This window comes from Pezoporus occidentalis, unplaced genomic scaffold, assembly GCF_034315485.1.
Source record: "Pezoporus occidentalis ecotype Australia unplaced genomic scaffold, CSIRO_AGI_Poc_V1 ctg134, whole genome shotgun sequence".
In the NCBI taxonomy this organism is placed as follows: Eukaryota; Metazoa; Chordata; class Aves; order Psittaciformes; family Psittacidae; genus Pezoporus; species Pezoporus occidentalis.
Window position 1 is genome coordinate 273,451 of NW_026913146.1, and position 25,378 is coordinate 298,828.

Here is a 25,378-nt window from a genome sequence, read left to right on the forward strand (position 1 = left end):
CAGTACAATGGCTACCATAACCTGCTTGCAGTCCTACCACCCACTAAAAGGAAAAAACTAATTGACTTAAAATCAAACTAATTGACTTAAAATCCCCAGTATTTGTCCTGCTTTCTTGTTTGTCCAGATACTGTACGTTGTGCCTTTCTTTGTTCATTTCCCACACAGCTGCGAAGCTCTTTTGAGACAATAGCAAACTGGAATTCAAATTTATGACTAAAAGTTGGTCTAAGCTGTTGAAATCAGGTAGCAGGTGAATGAAGGTTTCTGTCTTTCCAGGTTTTTCCAGATTTTAACAGACATAATTCAGGTGCCCAGAAAAATATAGATTGCTGTTGGAAATGTGAGTGCTTCTTTGTGTTAAGAGAATAGCATATTATAAAAAAACAGCTACTTTTCCCTAACATGTAGTAAGTACAATATTTTTGTAGCTCCTATTTCTGCTCCCCAAAGTCTATATATGTAAAAGGAAAAACTCTAAAGCGCTCTGTGGTTTCAAAACCACTTTTTTTTTTTTTTTGAGAAAAATGAAAAGAACTGTACAGAGAGACAGTATTAAGAAGTAAAGAATAATAAGTTTCTGATTTTCAAATGAAATACCCCATATGTTATTATCATGTATAATGTAAAAGCATAAAGAAACAAAAGGAACTGAGCAGCTTTGGTGATGCAAGTATATTGCAGAAGAGCCTTGTAAAGAATTTACTGAAAGGTCTAAGAAAGTCTATATTCAGCTCCAAGCATTTTCTGTAAGTTTGCATCCTTCATATGCAGCAAAAGTAACCTAATTAACCGCTGAAGTACTAGCCTGTCTTCTACAGGATACCAAGTTCAAAAGCAGCACCTACATTTCCACATCTTGGGCTGTTATTAATTAAGCATTATATTAGAGATAAAACCAGTGGAGGTAGGAGGTTTTTTGCTTGTCCACCTCTGTAAGCATATTTAACCACACTATTGTAAAAAATGACGATACCAAATTCTTAATACCTATGGTATCAGTCACTAAGCAAAACAGTCAAGTGAATAATGAGAGAAAACAAATTGGTTTTTAAAAATGTGGTCTACTTGATATTTTGCACTTTGTTCAGATATGGGGCTCTAATAAGGTAATGCATGAATAATGAATTAGAAATAGCATGAATGCTATGGTACTCAGAATTCAAATGTTAAGAAAACTCAGGTGGAAATTATTTGCCATCAGCATGTAAAACCAAATATTATGGAAGGATTAAACTGTTTTTCCTAATTTGTCTGCATATTAAAGGGAGAGGGCTGACATTAAGAGTTAACCATGGAAAAGGAATATAATAAGACTGAATAAGCTGAGTACCAAGTTAACTTGTGATGTTTTGGAATTGACTCTTTTGAGTCTATGTAGCCTGCAAGAGAGGGTAGGAGGAAAAAGGCAATGATAATTTAACTAAAACCAAAATTATTTTTACTTCAAATAAAGAAATGAGTGTTTGTGTTCCTGAGTATTATACCACAGCAAAACAGGATGTTCAGGAACACCTGAGGACAATTATGAAATGCTTATGTGCACAGGTGCAATTTACCAGGCACATTGTGGCATTCTCCTCTAGACTGAGAAACTGTTGTGAGAGGAAGCAATTGAAGTTTTTCTATACGGTTGGCTGCAATAATTTGATAAATAAACATAAAAATTTGACCATGCTGCCCTATCTAAATGATAACCTTATAAGGTGACCTTATAAGTGTCTATAAATATATAAAGGGGGAGTGTACAAAGAACAGTGGCAAACAACAATAGGACAAGGGATTATTAAACTTGAGAAGAAACTTCTTCTCAGTGAGGGTGACGGAACACTGGAACAGGCTGCCCAGGGAGGTTGTGGAGTCTCCTTCCCTGGAGACATTCAAAACCCGCCTGGACACATTCCTGTGTAACATTATCTAGGTGTTCCTGCTCCTGCAGGGGGATTGGACTAGATGATCTTTCGAGGTCCCTTCCAATCTCTAGCATACTGTGATACTGTGATACTGTGATAACAAAAAATATTAAAAAGGGGAAAATACAAAGAACTATTAATTTATTAACTTTTAATATATTTTTTCTTCTTACAACCTTTTTCTAATATAATTATTTTTATTGAAAAAGAAGCTGGCCACAGTCTTGGCTGGGTTTCCTTTCCTTTTTGCAAAATGAGGAAAATTTCTGTTTAAACCAGAGGAATTTTACCATCAGTTGGAAACTACAAAATATAGCAGCATTACATATAAAATTGACAATGACATTAAAAAAATGCTAAGTCTTTGTATTAAACAAAGGAGCCCTTTAGAAAGACTAGATGTCAACATTTTGCAGTCAGATAAGAGCTGAGGAGAAAGAATTTTTGTATTTCTACTATATATATAGTGTGTATTCCACACAGAAGGTCTCTGGATAGGGGTTTTTGGAGGGCAAATCCAGATGCCAGGCTTTACTTGTAGTAGAGGCTACCTTTGAGTAAGAGCAACAGAAGCTGCATGTGATCTGCATGAAAGTGCATTCTGCAATGTCTCCAGGGGGCCGTGTTTCCCAGGCATCCATCCTGGGCCTAGCTTAGAGCATGTCATGGCTCCTGGGCAGCCCATAAGCTTGTGTCTTTCCTACAGAAACTAGATTATAGGAACACAGGTGAAGTGGTGCATCCTGGGTCTCATCTTGAGATCCTGGAGCTCTGACATGACTGAAAAAGTGTGCACTGGAGTGGGGAAGTGTCCCTCAGCTGGTATTTTATGAAGCTGTAGAGAAATACCCATTGATATTTTTCAAGTGAAATAGAAAAGAGTAGAATTGAACAGAGCAGATTGTTTCGGTTGGAAAGGACCTACCACGATCATCTGGTTCAACTGCCTGACCAGTTCAGGGCTGACCAAGTTAAAGCATGTTAATAAGTGCATTGTCCAAATGCCTCTTAAACACTGTCAGGCTTGGGGCGTTGACCATCTTTCTAGGAAGTCTGTTCCAGTGTTTGACAACCCTCTGGGTAAGGAGGTGCTTCCTAATGTCTAATCTAAGCCTACCCTAGTGCAGCTTTGAACCATTGCAGTAATGAAATAGTACCCTGTCCTTAAGCTTTTAGTTTGATTTGGTAGAACTGCTTGCGGAATGAGGCATAGTTTAACACGAAGTACTACTTACAATATGTGGAGTGGACTTTATGGGACTTTGAGTGAGTTAGGACTCTTCTAGAGTGATGTGACAAGCCTGAGCTCTAGGGTATCTTTTTAGTGTTGGAGCAAATTGTTCAATTTCAGAGGGCTATTCAGTTTGTCCTAAAATAAATCAGATTAATTATCTTCTGGAGGTGCTTTTGTCTCCCTGATAACTCTAAAGGAAAGCTGTGATGATTAGCTTACCACCCAGCACTGGGGTACTTAATGTTGAATAGGAAGATGGTGGCTCAGATAGAATGTTGAATAGAAAGATACTCTACAGTGTGGTCTTCAGTAGTAAGATAAGCAAAGAACCCCCTTCGTTCTCTGTCAGTTTGGGAAGCTTCTTTGGATTGTGATGACTATCAAATGCAATATAAGAGAAGTTTAAAATATATTCATGTTCTGAAGATGCACAGCTATGAGCTGTGAAGACAACATAGTCTTCATGAGTCTATGAAGATAGACTCATGAAGATAGTATGAATCATACTATGATAAACAGGATGACCCGTATCTATTATTCAGCAAAAATTGGTAACCAGTATATGTGCTCTAGAACTGACTTGTAAGTATGATGCTACTAATAATGCTTATATTAATAATACAAAAGAACCAAAACCATCAGGTATAATGCGTAACAGGCATTGATTATCAACCTCTGAAAATCTCTAGAAGGTGAAAATGAACAATATTTTCCTATGAACTACTGAAAGTATTTTTTTCTGATGAGTCATAAAAGACCACCTTTTGGAAATGAGCATCTGGCTTCTGGAATAGCTGAACACCCACAATTTTATAAGAGGCAGAAGCAACTACAATTGCCACTCTGAAAACTGGCTATTATTTTTAATATGTGGGGAAAAGCACACTGCAGAACAGAAAGAAATCGATATCTAATATATTACTATGTAACTATATGCCAAAACAATATTAGAAATAGAGTACTGCGGGGGAAAAAATAAAAGGATAAAGTAAATATTACAAGGACGGAAAGAAATAAAAAAGAAATACTACCGGGCCAAAACTAAATCCATATTGAGTATATTTATCTACATTCCAAATCCAAATCTGCTATCCAGATCAATACCAGAGATAGACAACTAGTGTGAAAAGAACAGAAATATTGCCAGGATGGAGAGAAATCCATACTGAGAGTGTTTATCTGCATTCCAAAACAATATTGGAAAGAGCCTGAAGTCAGATATTTGTAATATTCCATTTAATCTAATTTAACATTATAGCATCCAGAGTTTAAAAGAAACTAAAAATTGAATAACATCCTTGGAAGACGAGAAAATGTACCATCCAAACACACCAACTGGCTGCACATGGAGCCAAATGGTGTTCAGTATGTGCATTCTGCTACTCTGAATCAATGCAGCTCTGTTGCTACCTATAAATACTGCTTACATTTTTACACTGCCTACTCTTTCTCACTTGCAGATGCTGGATTGTTTCTAAATTAGTTACAGCTGCTTAAAGGAGAGGCAATAATTTTGTTTATATTTCAATTTATAAATTATGCTGTTCATAGCCTTTCTGGTACAAGGCTTGAGCTCTGTTAGCTACCTTTACATAGTAATGTTTTGTAGTGGGCTACTGAGATTCTCGGTATTGGGAGGCAGCATTAGTTGTGACTCAACTAGCACCAGTGCTGTCATAAGCACCGCTTGAGTAAGACAACATAATACAAGAGAGCTAAAATGTGTCCCTGGATATGAGAAGAAAATGGCATTTTTCTTGTAACTGAGCCTGACATCAGTGTAAACAGTGCAGCTACATTAGTTGTTGATCTCTCTTCGCATGAGCAACAGATGTGTAGGCTCTCTAAGCAGCAGCAGAGGGGAAAATATGGAACAAGTATTACTGTTTTTTCTGCCAAGGTTGAAAAGAAATATTGATATTGTGGTAGCCTCTTCACTCACCTCACGTATTTATTCCTCTTCCTCCTCCAGGCTTTTAAACTGGCAGTAGTAACGATACATAATGAGAAAAAGCAGAAATTCATCATATAAATATTGTACACAGGTTATTCTAGGATGTTTCCGATAGGCCAGACATATGGTGGTTATGGTCAGTCAGTACTAATAAGGCAATGTATTTCTCACATGGCATTTTTTTCACTGTAAAACTGATACCAACTTTCATCACATGAAAGAATTTGGCTTTTGCTTTGACACTGTGTGATATGAAATACTTACAGGATAAATCAATGATCTGCCATGTGTCAATAGTAAATAATGGTAAGAAGTGCTTTGCCTAATATTATTTCAGGGGCTGTATGAATACATTAAAAAACAACCTCACTATACAACTACTCTGTTCATAGATGCCTCACCTTAATTTCACGTAAAGATTTATAGGAATAATACACATATATACAGTGACTAGCAATGCCTTGTGGTTCATAAAAAGAATGTGATTGCAATATAAGTAGGTACATAGACTGTAGCAAAATACTACCCATGAAAAAGAGTGATTGCACTTATGACAGCCTCTGCGTAACTATGGTATCTCTTTCCATGCCTTTGGCTAATCTTTTACTAGGAGAAATTTGCAGCTGTCTCAGCATGTTTCTCATTGCTAACTCACAGACCATTGTATCTGTGTGTCATTAAAATAGCCATAAGTATTATGTACACATTTTCTTAAAAACACATACAAGTTTCAGAGGGCAAGTGAATTGGTAATGGAAATAGGATGACATTTTCTGAGGTCAAGTTAACTTTTCATATTAGTCATTAATTATTATTTTGATCTAGCATCACAATTCTTTTATACTGAAGCTCTGTATTTTTTGTAAGGCACCTACATTCAAATCCTTTAGGACACTTGGACATTTTGCTAAAAACAGTAGTCCAGCCAACACATGTTGCAAGGAATCATCAGTAATCAGCCTTGTGCAATTTGCCAATATTCTTTATAATACCTGCCATTTTTAATGCCAAATTTGCTTCTTTAATGTGAAATTGGTGAGCCCAGTTCTGTCTTATGAAAAGGTTCCTGTTGCAAATCTACATTTGACAAAATTTCAGACCTATAGCTTGATGGCAATCATTTGTAGGTCACAGAAGTATAGACAAGTCAGACTACTACCACAAAGAATGTACTTAAAAATATACACAAAACACAAGTTATGGTCTAAAGGATTGAAGGAGTAAGTGTGTGATGTGAAATGTTATAAGCAAAGTCATAGTCTTAAAGGTCAGTAAAACTTGTTGGGTCAATGAAGATAATTCAAACATTCAACACCCAAGACATCTTCAGTCTCAGATTTTGTTTGGTTCTTTTCTGAGTCCTATGGATACTGATGGATACTGATATTAAAAACTGAAAGTGAGAAACGTCAAAAGTGTCGTGGTTTAAGCCCAGATGGTAACTCAGCACCACACAGTCATTTGCTCTATCTCCTCCTTCTCCCCTCCAGGAAGGATGGGTAGAAGAATAGAAAGAAGGTAAACCCCTTGGGTTGAGATAAGAACAGTTTAATAACTGAAGTACAGTATACTGCTGCTACCACTACTAATAATAATGAGAAGGGAAATAACAAGGGAACAGAACATAAAACTAACAGGGGAAAGGAAAAAAAACCTCCAATAAACACAAGTGATGAGCAAGGCCATTACTCACCACCTGTTGACTGATACCCAGCCGGACCTGAGCAGCAATTGGTCCCTTCTGGGTAACTTCCCCAATACTGGGCATGACGTGCTGTGGTATGGAATACCCCTTTGGCTACTTTGGGTCAGGTGTCCTGTCTCTGCTCCCTGTAAGCTTCTTGTGCCCCTCCTCACTGACAGAGCATGAGACTGAAAAGTCTTTGATCAGGGTAAGCGCTGCTCAGCAACAGCTAAAACACCAGTGTGTTATCAGCATTGTTCTAAGACTAAAGGTGAAACACAGCACTGCACCAACTACTAGGAAGGCTTAAAAATAACTGTTACAGCTGAAACCAGGACAAAAAGAGAGGATGGGTTAAAAGTAAAACTGCATAGGTACAGCTCTTTTGGAAAGAGGGAACCTGTTAATGCAGTACTTGAAAGAAAATTTTTAATAACAGAGTAGTATTTTATATTTTTATTAGCAGCTTTTGCCTAGAAGGTTTGCAATTTTCAATCCCTTGCTGCATCTCTTTGTGAATACACTGAATCTTGTCCCTAGTTATTCAGAAGGGTTATTCTGATTTTTTTTGTGTGTGTGTGTGTAGACACATTGTACAAATCATGAGAAATGAAGTATTTTACAATCCCTTCATCACACTCACAGAGTGTTAGTAATATGTGGTGTAGTTTATACATTTTTATGAGGGAACAGTTTTTCCTGAGGTGGGACTGCAGCTAGATCCATTGTAAAGCATCATTTTAGCTTCTGCAGAACCTGAAAATCGACAGAATTACTCTGAAATCAAAGGAAAAAAAATCTGCAATATTTAAATAAAAATACAAATGGATTTCAGTTGCATGTCATTAATTAACTAATCAGTGATTTTTGCAAGCATCACTTTCTTCCACGTGGGAATCCTCCACTCCATGAGACCAGACAAGAGTTTTTCTGCCTTTGTCCCAAAAGACTCAACTTGTGATTTATTTTTATTTTCTTTTTCCCCCGATTTTTCCCTTGCTGGCACATTTGAGCTATTGACCTCATGTCTGAAGAATAATTTTCTGCCTCTTTGATGGAAAACGAGAATGAGTTTTGAAGGCTATATGTAAATTACTTGTTTTCTCCACAAAGTGGCAAGGACCTGATACCAAAATCAAAGATGTTTCCACTCTCATTTGCAGCTCCATTCTGCCAGTGGCTTTGCCCTTTCACAGCTGTGCAAGAAGAGCTCTAAATATCTAGAAGTGGGTTTTAGTTTTCCTAGAAAATCTGTCAGCTTCTACTACCTACCCCACGAGTTACCATATAGGAAGATGATATTCAAATGCCGGTTTCATGTGAGTCATGCTGGCATGCTCTAAAACTGGTGCTTCTTCCTTGTCTCACCTCCTTTGCAGCCTGCAAGGGCTTCTTTGGATCATTTATGCAAGTCAGAAATGATACATTTCAGCTCAGAGAGACTGGAGTGTTCCGAAACCTTACATTACCTACTACTTAAATAGGTGCAGGCAGAACTCTTGCTTCTTTCCCTGAGTATTTGGCACAGGCTTCACAAACTGTGTATCACTGCTTAGTTGCAGAACTGATACACAGAAAAGTGCAACCCGACTCTTCAAAAGGCAGTACTTTCAATTCTCCAAAGTCCCATAGTTTTCTTGAAATATTTCCTTACTCATTAGGACTGTTTATAGAAAACTTCGGAATAACCATCCTGTCACAGCACTGCTTTTCTGCTCTCTAAGAGGGAAGGAAGGAAATGGATAATGATCAATATCAAGCAGAGAAAGTCAGTCATACAGAGCATTATGCACAGTCACCGCTGGAGGAATGAACATCTTTCAAATACCTGAGATTACTCAGATGCTATTCCCTTGCAGAGCAAAATGAGCATGGTTGTAAATCTTATTTCTCCATAAGACTAACGAAGATAGTCCTGCTCTGAGAACTGTTCAAAATGAAAAAAAAAAAAAAAAAAAAAGAAGTATTTCAGCCAAGAATAAGTGGAAGAGTGATGTCTAGGATTAAATTAAAAAAAAAAGGACCAATACAAAGTTAATTTGCATAAGAATTTTCAAGTTGTTAATTTATTTCATCTCTTGTAGTTTACTCCTTCCACCTTAGTGAACACCAGATTAATCTTAGGAAATACACTACAGCTTTGTATGGAAAAAAGGCTTCAAAGGACTTTATATCTTCTATAAAATGGACTTTGAGCTTTCCTCTACTGCATTATTAGCATACATAGTTGGTTCCTTCTCATATCTTACCGTCTTGACTTCCACATCTGCAGTAAGAATTTCACCGAGCTCTGAAGTGGAGATTCTGAGTGAAGCTACAAAATCTGCAATTCATGATGATGTAATTGTATGGTTTGACCTGTAGAATTATACTGGCAAGACCTCTAAAACCAGAAGTGAAACGAAGAGTGTCTTCAGTTTATGAAGATGGATATGATCTAAAGGAAATGATGGATTGTGTCTATCAACATGTATCTACAAACTCAGCAGCAAGAGAAGATCTGAGAATTTTAATGGAGCTGCATATTTTAAGAGGTCCAAACCTGCTTTGCCTCTTCAGGTTCAAGAATGCCAGAAAATATTACTGACTCCAACCAGCGCTTCAGCTTATTCCTCCATCTTTAATTTAAGCCCTGTGGCTCAGGAACATGTCTCTTCCAGAAGAAGAACAGAAGACTACCTCTGCTTATGGTGGTGTTAATTCAGGCAAATCCACAGAATACTTTTTCTCCTGGAATTCTGAGGTCTCTCTGTCCTGCCTCTTTGCCATCTCCCCAGAGTTACCTTGGAAAACAAAACATAGTAAATTTATACTCTTCAAGGCACTGCTCTAATTCCAATTGTCAATAATTATTGTTCAATATATTCAGGATACAAAAAAGGAACAGGAGTCTTTCTCCTAGAATGCAACTTGGCAAATTTGAAGCTGTTTATTTGCAAAGCAAATTTCTTTTGGACGGTTATTAAAGAAATTACCAGAGTCCTTTTCCTCTCTGTTGACTATAAAGCAAATCACTGGTACTTACACTCCTGAAATTTGAAGGTAACAACCTCTTCAGAGCCTTTTGGTTTTTCCTTCATTACTTGAGATTTTAGAATACCAGTGTCTAAATGTAATTATCTACTCCAGTCATGCTTACCTTGTCTTGGTTCACCTATTAGTCAAAAGATAATGAGGAGATGAAGGTATGAAGACAACTGGCCAGGTTCTTTAAGGAAGACAAATTAAATTGAATAGCAAAGCACATTCTTCATCACATTTCAAGATACATCTTTTCTGTGTGCTCTGAAGTTCAAAAACATCATGAAGATGATCCCCAGTAGAGAGGAATTATAGGATATTGTAACTCACCTGGATTGTCCATAATACTCAAGGAAGATGACATTTCTAATCCATTCAGGAATGATGCTAATATTATACATCACTTTGTCATGAGCTTGTGGCAAATGCCAGTGAAAACACCAGTAATGATTTTCTGGAATTAGCACCAAATTGTTATGCTATCTTCTTTCAAGAATCCTACAGGAGTTTGTGACCATTACATGTAAAAAATGCAAGAGAATAACAGGGAAATTTTATCATCTACACGCAAGTACAAGCATGGATTGTTGATCTGCAATCTGTTTTGTGTTCAATTTATCTATGTATGAAATTGACAGTACTAGCTGCTTTTTTCCCTTCTTAATCTCCGAGGACCAAGACGACTACAATTGTTAGTTGGGGATCAACAACCGTGATCTTGACTACTTCTCAGTGATCCAGACTTTTTTGCATTTTTCCCTAGGCAATGAGAAATCCTTCTAATTGTTCATCTATGACAACTTTTACATGGAAAGCGCTTGCATCTTCCTTTTCCCAATTCTATTAAGACTTGAGAGAGGGTGACAGGGTTTTTCTGACATCCTCCAGATCTGCCAGATTTCTTCAGTTTCCCATCTGTATTAGAGTGCTGGCGTGATGGGTACTCATACTGGAGAAAGTTAAAATTAAATTCACTTAATTTTATATTCTCTGAATAGGTACCCACTACTCTGTCTGCACCCATGACTTTGGCTAAAATTTCTTCATGCCTGAGAAAGCCTTTTCTTCACATGGAGATTCTAAATGGATGCAAAGAGAGAGGAAAATGATCAAAGGTTTCCAAGTTGATAACTGATTCATTGGTTTTAAACATTTTTTTTTTCCTGCCTGGATATTGCTCTGCTGTTTTCTAACTTGTTTTTTAGTTGTCTTATATTCCCTCAGCTGTGGCAGTATTCCTGGAGCCAAATGTGAGTGCACTACCTCAAAATGCCAGCAGTGGAAGCTGGTAAGCAAGTGGGGGAAAAATCACCAGAGGAATCACTGAAGCTTGGGACAAAGGCAGAAAACACATCAGTACTGCACTAACAGAGCAGCAGGTACCCTCATAGAGAAGATAAAATTACAGGTAAGGAAATAATTTCCATTTCTATTTTGGTCTCTTCCAAATGGCTTGTTACTCTCCACTCAAAATCCCAGAAAAAATAACATACCATAAACATATGAAGAAAAAAAAGAAAGCAGATGTGATGAATTTAGAGTACTTGATTTTTTTTTAGTGAGGACAATTTGAAGTTCAATCTTACAAATGTCTTGGGAAAATGAATTAAAAATGGAAATCCATTGTATCTATTTGGGAATTTAAAACCTCAGCCTAGTTTTAAAATAACGCTTGAGAATTATTTTTTTTTTTTGTTGTTTTTGTAGCTTTTACATTTTTAGAACATTGAACACAGATATCTGCTTGCTACAGGTTTTGTTTTCCAGTCAAGAACAACAGTAGGCTTTTCTTTATATAAGTGAGGTCAGATAAAGCCAAAGACAGAAGGACTCTATTCCTATCCCTCCTTCTCCATTTACTTTCTCACAGTTGGAAGGGTAGCATGACTCTTTATTATGCTTCAGTTTCCTCATCTGTAACAAGGAAGGAGGTTGTTTTTACTTCCCGTTTGAGATGACTAGATGGAATCAGTGGTGTAAAAGAGAAGAAAATTACATTTATTTAATTAATTGTCTTGCAGTCTTTTATGCCGCCATGCTGCAGTCCCACTATGGAGTTGTGATCACCACAAAAACCTCAAGAGGATATATCCTTGTCTGAATTGCTACAGTTATTATCTGTTACAGAAAGTAAAATAAGGTTTATCTTTAAGTCTTCTTTTAATATAAAACTGTTGTCTGCAGATGAAAAATTTTGTTACGTTAAAACAATTCTACCATAAACTTAATTTCCACTCTCTGGTATAGCAATATTGAGAAAGTTTAGGTAGGTGCATTGTAGTGGCATTACCTTTTAGAAAAGAATAATAATGAAGTACATTCAAAAGGCTGATGAATTAGATTCAGCTTTGACATAACTCATATTTCATTATCAGATATACACTATGGTTATTGTCCCAGTGAGTTCTATCAATTGAGTTTATTTTGTAAACTATCAAGTTCAAAGAACTATGAATACAGAACCATATTAACTTGCTTCATAGTATTTAAATGTGTAGAGATTTTATTAAAGCTACAAGTTATCAAAATTATGAGTTTAATCTTGTGATGTATATTTCTAATGATCTGCAGCATGACATTTAAGTTGAAAAGCCTAAAGGAAAAACAAAAGGAAAATGGTAATCTTTTTGTAAGCATTATTTAAATAAATTAGGTGATCTCTTGAGGTGCTGTGCAACCCTTTTTGAAAGCAATCATTACCATCAGGTCCAAAAAATACCTCAAATGTCTAGATAAGGAACTAGCTGTCTGAATTGAATATTGTCTTTTGAAATGTGTCATCTGTTGGTTTATGTTTTTTCCTGTAACCTATGAACCATAGAAATGACTGTAAGTAGAGTTTTCAAAATGCTTTTTTCCAACTTCAAACTTTCTTGTGTTTTTGTTTTGTTTGTTTATTTTTTAGTATTTTTGTTTTGTTTTTACTTAAGAAATACATGGGAAGAACACACTCAAACCTTTCATTTGCAAGGAATCATATTCTGAGTTCATGGCTCTTTTCTATACTACAGGTCTATCCATGGACTTATTTTCAAAGACCTTTTTAATTACTGTTTTATCACAGTTGAAGATTACTGCCATACTTGCAAAAATGAGTGTTACCTATCAGTTTCTATTGTGTTTTGGTGAAAAATCAATGAGTTTGATTTTGATTACTTTTAAACCTTTTCCTTTGGGGTTACTGTTATTGCTTGCGGGTGTTTTTGAGGCCGTGCTCTTTTGCTAAGAGAAGTTGCTCTGATTCTGAAATGTTTTTTTCCCCTCATCTTGTACTTTCCCTTGTAAGTTAAAGAAAATTCCATCTATTCCAGTTTTGTCTTCTGTAACTAATTCCATAACACTGTAGTACTTGACATGTGTTTGTTTCTTAGGCAAACGTGTAAAACTGCTCAAGTCCGAATGGAGAAGTAGAGAAAGGAGGTTTCTGCTGTGCCTGATGACAATTTTTGTTTTTTTCCACACACACAAAATATTTTGGCTCCACGTTGGAGCACTAGTTGTGATGAATCCTAGTCTTGGTTGGATTCTAAGGAAGGGCCAGAACGTTCGTTGAGGAATAAAGAGTCAGACCACTCCAGAAAATGTGTTCCAGCCCTGGTTTATTACTCACAGAGCAGCAGGTGTGTACAAATACAGGTTTACACAGTACTAATAGGAATTGTTGTACCTTACTTCTCATTGTAGTTCTTTAGTTTGCTGCAGATGCTCAGGAATTGTGATTTATTTGGGCAGAGCTTCAGGAGGGTGGTTGGAGAGACTGCACTGCTCTCCTAAGCAGCCTCAGTTTGTCAGGTAGATGTTTCTGGGAGCCTTAAAATGTCTTTCCTCACTTCCCCTTCAAAGGTAGATCCAGTTGATGAACTTAAGTCTCCCACTGTCATGGGAAAGCAGCAGATGCTTTGGGGAAGAGAACAGCACTTAGAAAGGAAGTATGTCTTGGTAAATGGAGTTAGGTGTCGTTTGGTAGTTGAAAGCTCAGCATCCCATATGGGGTTACTGAAAACTCATAAGAAGCTGAAAAGGGGGTATTTCCTCTATATTCCTAAGATTGGTAGGTGTTGACTGATCTCAAAACCATGTTTCAGATAACTGCCATTTTCAGGAACATATACCATGTTCCAAAGTATATTTTCTTTACCTATTTTTCCAGTCCTAATCTTATTTGGAACAAGCAGAAAACTCAATTTACAAGTGAAAGGTTTCCAAAGCCTTTAAATTTTAATTAAAATTTTCAACACTGATTATCAAGGTCTTCACTTTGTAAATCTCCTGCTGATATCATTAAGAGCAATGAGGAAACAAGAAATACAGGATTATACTTCAAATGGCATTGTGTGAAATGAGTTTTCAACATGTTTGTTTCTTTTTAAGGGAAAATAGCACGAGAATTTTCACAAATGCAATTCTGATTAGTCACAGTGTAATAAAAGTAGGAAAGAATTAAAAACTTAACTCTGGTGGTTATCAGACATTTGGAAACATTGGAGACCTTTAGGTGTGCTGGGGAATGTTCTCTTTAATTAATAAAAGGAGGTAGAGATGTTTACCAAAGGATAGACTTGAGGATCTAGAATTGTAAATTGCTCCATTACAGGCTTGGGAACATGGTTAAACTAACGCTTTTTATACTGCAGTGCCGAAAATAAAGTTAAGGCAAAAATGTCAAGCTCTTGAGTCTTGACATCAAAAGCTAGGTAGTGAAAAAGTTTTATGAGTAGGAATGAAACATTTGAAGACTTGAAAAAAAAATCTATCAATATGTAACCTCTGAAGGTAAATAGGTCCATACAGTTATCACTGAATGCCTGTTTTCCAAACTGCTGACAAATCACTCAAATTTTGCCTTTTGTCATTAGCCTAAGTCAAACAGTGGTCTGTGATACTGAAACAAGGGACTGTTTCCTAACTCGCAGTTCTCTGCTGCAGTTACTTTATCAAGCATACCCTTGAATCACCTTAACATTTTTCCTACTTTTGAAAAGGTTTCTTGTGCCCCCAGAAACTTAGTTATCTAGCATGTTTATGGTATTTTATGATTCTAACTAAATATCACATTCACCCAAATCCAAACCTATCTACCATGAGACGTGTATGCATATTGGAGCCCTCTTGGAAAAAAGGCTCATTAACAGGTCTTTTGTTCAGTTTCCCCACTTCTTTAGAAAACAAATTACAGAATTCTCAAGCTTTGAGGAAATTCTGAGCCTGTCCTCTGTCAATGTTTGCAAAGTACTTTTGATTATCACTGGTACAAGGTAGTATTAATAGATGAGAAGCATCTTCCAAGCTTGCAAGTTGAACTGTTTTAGTGAATAAACATGCACAAGTGGCAATGCAAACTGCTATTCGCTTTCATAAGCCACATATGAATGATAGTGCACAGCAAAACATGTTGTCTGGATTCTGAAGTTCCAGGAAATAGCACGCTTCCATCTGTTCAAAAGTTTCATTTCTAACCTAAACTTCAGTTGCAGAAGGCATAAGTGGAAAAAATGCATTGGCAGATGTTTGTTTCTGGTTGTATGGGGCCTTCTGTTTTCTGCATTGTAATATTCATGTTAGTTATTCAATGCCAAAACAAAGTTACTTATAGGATGAAAAATACAACTGATACAGCCTTCTTCAGGTCTATTCCTCATTAGGAAACCATTCCTCATTAGGAAAGGTTTGCTAAAAAAAAAACCCAAACAAACCATAAATTGCTGACCATGTTTTATTAATTTTTTTTTTTGTAGTCTCTTTCTGTTCAGTATAAGAAAGAATATAAAAATAAGGAAATGAAATGGATGGAAATGTATACCAAATACAACTAAAGGCTGTCTTGGTACAAGATCTCTTTCTCATCTTAGTGTCTTGAAGGACAATCCATACCTAGGCATTTCTTCAAGCCATTTCTTATGCCTCTTTCTTCAAGCATTTATTTAAAGCATTCTTGTGACATTCTCTGTATTTAGCTTTCCTCATGATGGTATTAAATACATTTGTGAGATCCTTGTGATTTTTTTCTAGAAATCCCCACACCGTTTTGTTTCCCACAGACCTTCCATATTTTACAGAAGAATGGCAGGGGTGACAAGAGAGCTTTTCTTTGTCTCATGAAATTCCACTTAGGTCAGGGTTTGCTAAAGAAAAAAAAAGACAGCTTGATGATTCTTGAGTATGCTTAGATGACACGCAAGTTATGACCACACACAGAGTCCTGTACAGTTGATGGAACAGTTCTAATTGAAAAGAAACCCCCCAGTATTAAGGTCTTTCTCTTTCTTTGGGGAAAACCTAGAACGAAGGGTCCATCATACTGCTGAATTATCTGTGGAAGGAAGAGACACTGTCTTAAAAATTTGCCCTTTTTTTACTTGCATTAATACACAGTCCTGGCAACAATATAATAGGCTTCCTTCCAACAGTCCTTCCCCACCAAGTTCTGTTGTTTGCACAATGGAAAAGGCACAGATTTGAAGTTGCAAGCGCACCTGAAGAAAGGCAAGTTGCTAACTTTCAAATGCTTGACCTGGCAAACTCAACAGTCTGTTTTTAATATGGATTTTGTGTATGGTTTATGATAAACAGAGAAAAAAATTGAAAGAGCTGCCATTGAAAGAAATTGTGATGTACAAAATTACCTTATGAAATGTTCCAGTACATGTTTATTTTAATATACCATATATTGCCACCTATTTTATTCTTACAATATTAAATACTAATTGTTTATGTATGTGCCTCATTTGCATGAATAAACTATTCTGTAGTTAGCCAATAATTAGTGATAGATTTTTTTTTCTGAAGAAACAGATGATTTGTACTATACCTGATTGGGATCCTGTAATTTTCACATGTAGGTACCTGAAAGTAGGGAAAAGTACTTTACTGTTCAGGGAATATTCACTCAGACAATCTTTACATTCTACAGTCTTGATTTTTCTCCCTTCTTCTAAGGCAGAAGGAAATCTTGAGTAAAAGTATCAGGCTGGATTTTTCTTGGGAATCCATTCTTTTTGCCCTGGCAAAAGCGTTCTACCCAAAGACTGAACCTGTTTCAAATATTTAGTGGGCAGAAGGAATGTGGAAAACTTCAGTTGCATTTAATTATATATTGTTTTAAAATAAAACAAGTGAGTTCACATACAATTACAGACAATTTACAGCAGCCACTCACTAATTTAAATTAAAAAGTCTGCAGCTGTGGAGCAATTATACTTTTATTGCACATGTAGTACAAGAAAGTGAAGAAAGTCTAATGCATTGTATTTATGATATAACAACCATGTGAAAAAACACACTAGCATAAAGGGAGTAATTATGTTCCAAGAATGAACAAATTAATTCAAATCAACACCTAGGATGCTAAAGGTTTTATGTCCTTTTTTTTCATTTGTATTGTTAAACAGCAGCAAAGTTAATTTTCCATACATTTTAATTATTAACTGAAAAATTTATTAGACTTGATTTGCACATATTTAGCATGTTACTGTTCTCTTAGGATTTTAAAGATCAGACACATACATCAGTCCCCCTTTTCCTATAAAAACCTTTGTCACAATACTTTGCTTCCCAGCCACTCAAACCAAACAGCTTTTGCTATATCCAAAATTAAGCATTTCTGGGAATACAAACTACGTATTATCTAAAATTTCATGGCTTCTTTATGAAACTGCCTTTAGCATTTGAGAGATCCATTCTTTCCCTAATATGTATGTATATGACTTCCATTTATGTCAATGTCTGGTCTGTGCTAGCACATAACATAAGAAGTATTACCTTCTTAGAGGCAAATGTGGATCACTGTGTGTGTTACTCAAAGGAGCATTTTGTGACCTGGAAGTTAACGGGGAAAAAGAAAAAGAAATGAAAAGGAAAAGTAAAAGTAAAAAGAGGGCAAGCAGAATAATGAAAATTCTGGCAAGTAGTTAAAAAAAATTCTGGCAAGTAGTTAAACCCTCCAATCATGCAACTGTAAAAACTAGAAATATGCAGCTTGACTTCCTGTGCAGTCTGTATAAACAACATGACCTTTGTATATGATTAGCCACCTGTTACAGAGCAGAGATTTGAATGGATATCTGATTTGTTTTCTCCTTTATATCACCAATTTATTCCATGTAACAGTGTATGTTGCTTTTATAGGGATATTTTTACCACACAGTTGTAGAGCTGGGGCGGGAAGTGGAGTAGATAGGCCTACAGATTATGATTTTACTGAGTCTTTTTGTGACTGAAGAGAGCACATTTGCACTTCCAAACAGCCATATAACTGAGCAGCCGTGTGTGAAAATACTGCTTCTTGCTAGCCACAGTTTATCACCTTAGCCTATGCAATGGCAGAGCCGGATGTAACAGAAATAATAAATCACAGAATGGTTGAGATTGGAAGGGACTTCTGAAAGTCCACTCCCCTGCTCAAGCAGAGCTGCCTAGACCCAGTTGCCCAGAGCTGTGTCCAGATGGCTTTTGAATATCTCCAAGAAAGGAAGCTCTACGACCTTCCTTGGCAACCTGTTAGAGGGAAATGTCACCCTCAAGGTAAAAAAATGTTTCCTGACAGGGAAACCCCTGTCTTTCAATTTGTGCTCATTGCCTATTGTCCTGTCACTGAGTATCAATTGAAAAGACCCTGGCTTCATCTTCCTTGCACCTCCCTTCAGGTATTTGTGCACACTTCTGAGATCCCCCTCTGAGCCTCCTCTTCTACAGGCTGAACATTTCCAGCTGTGTCAGCCATTCCTCATATGAAGATGCTCCAGCCCCTTTATTTTCTTTAATGGACCTTTACTGGACTCTCTCCAGTAGCTCTATGTTTCCCTTGTACTGGGGAGCCCAAACTGGACACACTACTGCAGGTGTGGCATTACCAATACTGAGCAAAGTTGAAGGGCCACCTCCCTTGACATGGTGACAATACACTGTATAATGCAGCCTGCAATACCATTAGCCTTCTTTGTTGAGAGGCAGATTGCTGGTTCATGGTCAACCTGAAGTCAGCTGGCACCGTCTCTTTTTAATAGCAAATATCTACTCTGTGGCTATGTAGACAAAATCGAGAATCCAGCTGAATTCCAATGACTGTGCCTGTCCAGTTGTGCCTCTGAGGAAACTGTCCTCTGATTCTGCCTTGGTTTTGGTCTTCTCTGGAAGAGTATAAGAAGCTTTGACCCTGCATTTACACAGCTTCTTTGGGAGTCTCACACCTTTGATCTGTCTTTGCATCAGTTGATTTACCACAGGTTTTTTATGGATATATCTATATAGAGAGAGACAAGTATCTCTCAAGTGAAGTTAATAAAAATCCACCTGCGGATAGGACCAGAAGATGCATAGTTTACATGTAGCTCAGTGACACTTGAGTCCATGAGTAGAATTCCAGCTTGTTACAGGAAAACAAAATATAAATAACAACAAGATGCTGTGTCAGCTCTTTGAGCTTTGGTGCAGGGCATAGAAATATGTTGCCTGATTTTTTAATTAATTCTTCATTATTTTTTCAAACAATCTTTCACTATAGAAGTGGCTACATGAGGCTGTTTCCAAGAACAAGAGCAAAACGAATTAAGAGCAGTGTAATAAATAAAACCAGGTTTCATAAAACTCACAAAACACAATTTTATTATTGCCTTCTTAAGTACAGCTCCTAGAATCAACTTGGTGAAGGCAAGCCAAAGTTATGAGCTCCTTGAACAGTCCTTTTAATATTCTGCTCTATGTTTGTGCTCTGCAGAGCCAACAAGAGCTGTATGCAAACAGTTTTGCTGAAGGCAAAAGAATGTTTCAGCGTTAAGGAGCATGACCCTTCTCTCTGTGAAGAAAATTAAAAGCATATGCCCCTTGATGTCATGAAGTGTTATTGTGACCTTTCCAGTGGGTTGCGCCTCAGCATTTGGGATGTTGTCCCCTGACACAGTTTGATACTAAAATGTTACGTGATCATTAATTGTATGCAGTGACACAGCAGAAATAGTCCTCAGTTATGCTATTTTTTTTTAAATGATAGATTTTTTTCTTTTAATATTTAAAATCCAAAGTATACACAAAGAAAGTTTAATTACTGTGAAATGCTTTGTTGAACATTCTTTCTCTGTGGTCCTTCTGTTCCGCACTTGTTTCACGATAGGTTGGGTGAAACCACTCTAAGTGAACTCCTTGGTAGTTATTTTATACCTTGTGAATAACAGGATCTCTCTCTCTTGTTTAGCTATGTATGATTTCTGTCCTGTTTCTTCACTAAGTGCTTATTGCTTGCTTAACAGGACGTTGTCTTTCCCAACCTAACCAATTCTATGATTCTACGACTGTGTTTTAAAGTAGCATACAAAGAATGGAAGAACCCATCTCCAGTATCAGTCACTGTTATACACAATGGCTAACATTTTAAAGGCATAGTTGTTCCCATAGAGAAGGTCTAACATTGAAAAATATTAACAGAATACCATTTTCTCCTTAAAACCAATGCTTTTGAGATTTGTGGGTTGGTAATTTGTGACCTTCAGTTTTTTTTATCTTATTTTAAACAATGTCACATTTCAGTTTTATCTTGTCAAGTCCAACTCCAGCAAAGCACTTAAAGACAGAATTTATGTTGGGGAGCAATCCCATATAATACCATTTGGAATCCTTCATTTGTTTAAAAACAATAGAAAGAGCTTTGCTGGACACAGATCTTGTATTTCAGTCTCAGTTTCCAGTACTTCGGAATTAGATTCTGTATGTACAGTTTTGATTTTCTGATTTTCTTTTTCTTTACAGGTAACCCGATAGCTAAAGACAAATCAAGTCAGTCTCAAGGCTGATAACATTAAATACAACACACAGGGATTTCATTCCTCCAGGCAATCCTTGAAGTGAAATTTTATACTGCTGGGGTGTATCCTTCAGAATCAATTGTTTCAATGAGAACCTGCCCTGTAATCAGCAACAGCCTTGAGATCAAAACTACTGGGAAGTTGTTCTGAACTTCTGTGTCACAAAGATTTCAACTGATTGAACTGTGTACACTGGTAAAATTGCACTTGCTGAGGAATTTGCAGCTGTAATCACAAGAGTTGATACTTAAAATGTGCAGAAAAACATCAATTTTTGGATTCTCCATTCCAGACCAGTGGCTTTTCATCTTGATGAAGTCAACCTCCAAAATGTATTGGTTCCTTCTCTCTAAAATGATCCCTGGTCCGCATTCAGATCGCTGATGGGACTGCACACTGCTTTAATTAAATTTCTGTTGCAGAAATTGTCCTCTGGCATGGCACAGTTTTAGACATTTTTATTTGTATTCTAATCTTGGAGCTCTCAAAGTTACATGTTTCAACATCTTGAAGTTGCTTTTGTTATAGGAATGGAAATATATATCCATTGTTAATAATTATTGTTGACAAGTAATAGTTATCTGAATACATCAGTCATATTAGAATGTATAGTCAGGCTGACATGTTCCCCTAAGGCTAATCAACTACTGCAGCTCTTTGGCGGTTAAAAAAGTGGTGGTCAAAACTCAATTACCACTTCCATTATAAGGCATTTTATAACTTTAAAATATACATTTCCATTTAGTTTGAAGGAGATGAGTGTTCCTGATATGTACTTTACTTTCCCAAACTTTAGTTCATTGAAATTCACGGTAAGCGTTCAATGGCAGTATTTCATCCCTTTTTATAAAGGTAGGCAGGGATGTAAATGGGTTTTGCAATTATGAAATTGGATGGTAATCATTCAGAATTTTGGGGGTATTTTTTATTAAAAAATAAAATCTCTTGCTTGAACCTAAATACTGTTGGATGCTTATGTAGATGTCTGCTCAGTCTGTTTGCTATAGAGGAAAAAAGTCCTAGTGCCCTCTCAGATTTACAGTTTGTGGGTATTTTGCTTGCTTACAGTCATCCAATTCAGATCTGATCCTTGCCAAAATCACATTTACTGTTTTTATTTTTGTTTCAGGAGCAATTTTTGAACTTAGTGATGTGCTGTTACATGAAAAAGAAAAAAAAATCCTCAATATTTAAAGGCCTTAAGCATCTATAAGCTTTTTTCTAGGTTATTACAGAATGTATAATTTTATACTCCATTTAATGTATATTGTACCATCTGTAATATTGATACAACAGAAATTTGGCAATTCCATCTAGTGACACTGCATAAGCATGCTGACTGGAGAGGGTGAGGGCGTTCTGACTGTATACTTTGGTGCATTGAAATGAAAACCACACACACTTAATGGCAGTCAAAAATATACAGGGTGAGATTATTTAGAAGTCCTGTGTGTTACCAGACTCTCAGAAAAAGAGGGAAATGATTTTCTCATCACAAGCCATTGACATGGCTAAGTAGTTATATATTAAGTTCCATGATGGATGAACACCCTGGAGTGCTCTGCCTATCACAGTAGCTCCTGCTGTTCCAAAACCATTTCATTACCTCTGCTGTATTATTGCACAGGAGAGCTTAAATAAAATAAATGACTGCTGGGAATAAAGTTGAGAAGTATATTCTATCATTCTGCTGAGAAATAATAAAAAAATTGGCAGGGAAAGATATTTTTCTGATTAAAATTTAATTATGATAAACTAGCAGCAACTAGTTATCTCTGTATTTTAGGATGGATTAATACTGTATGGATTTGTGCTAACAGGTGCAGGACAGAAGGCAGTGTTTTAAAGAGATTGTCTGGGACAGTGCAAAGTGTAAATGTGCTGTTTTGTAAAATCTGAATATAGCCTCTCTTTGGTCAAAAACTCCATCATGCTTCTCAATATTTGTTTTCTTTGTTTGTTCTTAAGCCAACAATGAAAATACTGTATAATATACAAGTGTAACACATGCATATCAATAAGTGAAAATAAATGGATTTTCAAATATACTAAACAGATTATCTGAAGTAGATTAGTGTTGTGAATATTCATAGAAAGTGAATAAAATTGTAATATAAAATAGAATTTTTTCTATGGATGTGCACTTTGGAGATCTATTCTGTTTACCTATGGAAAAAATATTCTTTTTCAGTGCATAAGAATCTGAAGGGTTATCTTAATTTTGCATTTCTTCAGTAAAGCTGGGAATATATCCTACCACTTTGAAAGGTCTTTTTCCAAAGGAAACGGATATCTAGCACAACTGTTCTAGCATTGTCACAAGAAATTCTGGTGGGCTTACTGCTGCTTTCAGGCCAGACTGAATAGAGGTGGATATTTTTATTTTTATTCCACAAAATGGAGATCCCAAGAAATTCTCATTTAGATTATTTCTGTAGCAATAGAATATGGTAAGCATTCCTGAAAAAGTTACATTTTAGGTTAATTTGTTGAACTGTTTAAAAGCAGAAAAAAACCCAGCAAGCTATATCAACAGTGAATTCTGCTTGCACATCTTGAAGCAAGCTGTGAACTATAGTTCTGCTGTCCATAGTGTCTGTTTTAGTGCTGCCTTTGCAAATGGAGTGTAGGTGGCTAGATCAGCTGTGGGCATTCATGCTGTAGGCATGTGAGATGAATACTGCCTCGATTACTCCTTTATTCCTTACTATAATAGTACTATACTACTTCCCAGATTATTTGATATTCCCAGTTTATCTGATTACAAAGATGATCAGGCGTTATGATCAGAGTGAAAACCATCTTAACCTTTGATTTCAGCAGTCATCAAGAACTCTGAACTGCAGGAGAACAGAGGTTCCTATTCTGCAGTTCCATGTAGCAACGCATTGACATGGAAAGAAAACTCATGGCTTTATTCAAAACTTTCAAATGTATTGGACCAGTCGACAAAACATAAAGGAAATCCTGATATAAATCTTAGGGAAAAAATTCCAAAACAGAACTAATAAATCTAAAAGTTAGCTTAAAAAAACATTTAAGACTGTATCATGGTTGTATCTGGCTTATTGATCATAACTAAGTGCTCACCCTTGAAAGAGCACTGCTGTAGATACCACTGTTACTAACTTTAAATCCACCTATTATTCTATATCCTTTCAATCTTTCTAGTTATCCTACATCTTTTAATTCATGGCCCCTTCAGCTCTTCTCATTCCTTCACCAAGCCAATGCAGCTGATATATGCTTTAAAACGGGAGACAGAGTGCATCAGATAAATTTGTTTTGAAACTAAAAATCTACTACGAAACATGTTATTTTGTTAGGTTTCATAAAAATACATGCTGGTGTTTTTTGCTCATTATAATTGTGTAGCTAGCTTTCCTAGTTTCCAGGTAATGAATGGATGTCTATAACAACAAAACAGGAAGATGTGATTGGCATCCTTTTCTGCTGATTTACTGCCTCCTCCTTCGTGACTTGAATGCACACATCTGTTAACCAAGATACTGGCAAGGAAAAGGAGTGCAATTTTGGCTTGTAAGAGAAGTGTTGCCTTATTTTCTAGTTTCTTTTTACCAATAGTTGGCTCTATACCAAATATGTCACACCTAAAAAGTCTGATGGCATTAAATGATTTCTCATGGTTTCGGTGGTTTATTAAATTGAATAATAAGAATTACCTAATCACTTTGTTAGTCTTTATAATGTGGTTTGTACCCTGAGACACTTTTCTATTTATTCTTTTATAAAATGAAGAGAGATTTCCAAATTGCATTTTTACCTTGTTTCTGTAAGAGCTTACGTAACTTTCTGATACTCCTTTGCAGTCATTGCAAATGACACAGCAAAAATGTCTTCCATGGCTGTTTTTCATTTTCTGTATCCATCTGCACTACTTGTGTAGTGATTACAAGAGGTAGTACATGAAAAGGCTGGGTTTCTCACAACTTTGTTTTGACAGGTGATGACAAGTGTTGCCAACATCCGAATGTTGCCAATCCAAAACTAACTTAAGACCATCCAGCAGGAGGACCACTGATGGTGACAGGTGGAAACTATTGCATAAGAGAATGACTGTTCTTTCTCTGACTGCTGCTAGTGGGATGCCAGGCTAGGCAAAACCATTGCAGTATGGTTTCATCAGCAGAGAATTCTCCAGCCTTATGTCTTCATATTTAGATCTGATATCTAGAACCCACAAAATGTATACCATGTCTCCATATAAAAGAGGTTTTTTAGTCTGTTTCTCTTTTTATGATTAATTCTGTATGCTTTGCCAATATCTGGGTGTAGAGAATATAATCCTTCTTACTGACTTAGAGTTTGGGTCTCTTTGTTTTTGTTCTTTTTACTTTTCTTTGGTAATTTTCTGTCTTCCTGGGATCCAGTCGGTTCTCATGAAACTTCAATAGTTATGATACAAGTTTCTTAATAAATAGTGGCCGAACATAGGCTCTTTGTAGTTCTTGGAGAGAAGAGAGAGACGATGTGTCGTCTATCAGTTTCTCTTAAAATGGTTTCAATCTTAAACTGTTTCAGTCTGAATAGAAGCATTTTTTTCCTAACTATAAATGATCTGTGTTTCAATATGCTCTCTGATCATAAAGCTGATGAAATGGTCCTCTCTGTGTGGCAGATTACATCAGCTGAATTTACAAATGGAAGATGATGATTTTGCTAATGTCCATGGGCAGGTAGAAAGAATTAGGTCCCAGATGCTCTAACTAATGTTCATGGCAAAAGCAACTAAAAAACAATGCCTCCATATGCTGTAAT

The 25,378-nt window shown here is 36.4% G+C and overlaps 1 protein-coding gene across 7 annotated transcripts in view; it reads left to right on the forward strand.

Annotated features, from left to right (window-relative positions):
- The window catches only part of TAFA2 (TAFA chemokine like family member 2), a 199,920-nt gene extending 177,197 nt beyond the window's left edge, over positions 1-22,723 (forward strand). For 3 of the 7 annotated variants that reach the window (XR_009962909.1, XR_009962908.1, XR_009962910.1), the window contains exons 5-7: positions 11,828-11,946; positions 13,178-13,426; positions 20,544-22,723. Coding sequence is in view for 1 of the 7 variants with exons in the window: in XM_062609079.1 (XP_062465063.1) it covers positions 20,544-20,555 (12 nt within the window). In the remaining 6 variants the exon portion in view is untranslated. Of the gene's footprint in view, positions 1-11,030; positions 11,215-11,827; positions 11,947-13,177; positions 13,427-20,543 lie in introns of those variants that run through there. The other 4 variants (XR_009962912.1, XR_009962911.1, XR_009962913.1 and 1 more) reach the window with 4 other exon arrangements.
- Positions 22,724-25,378: the final 2,655 nt, after the last annotated feature.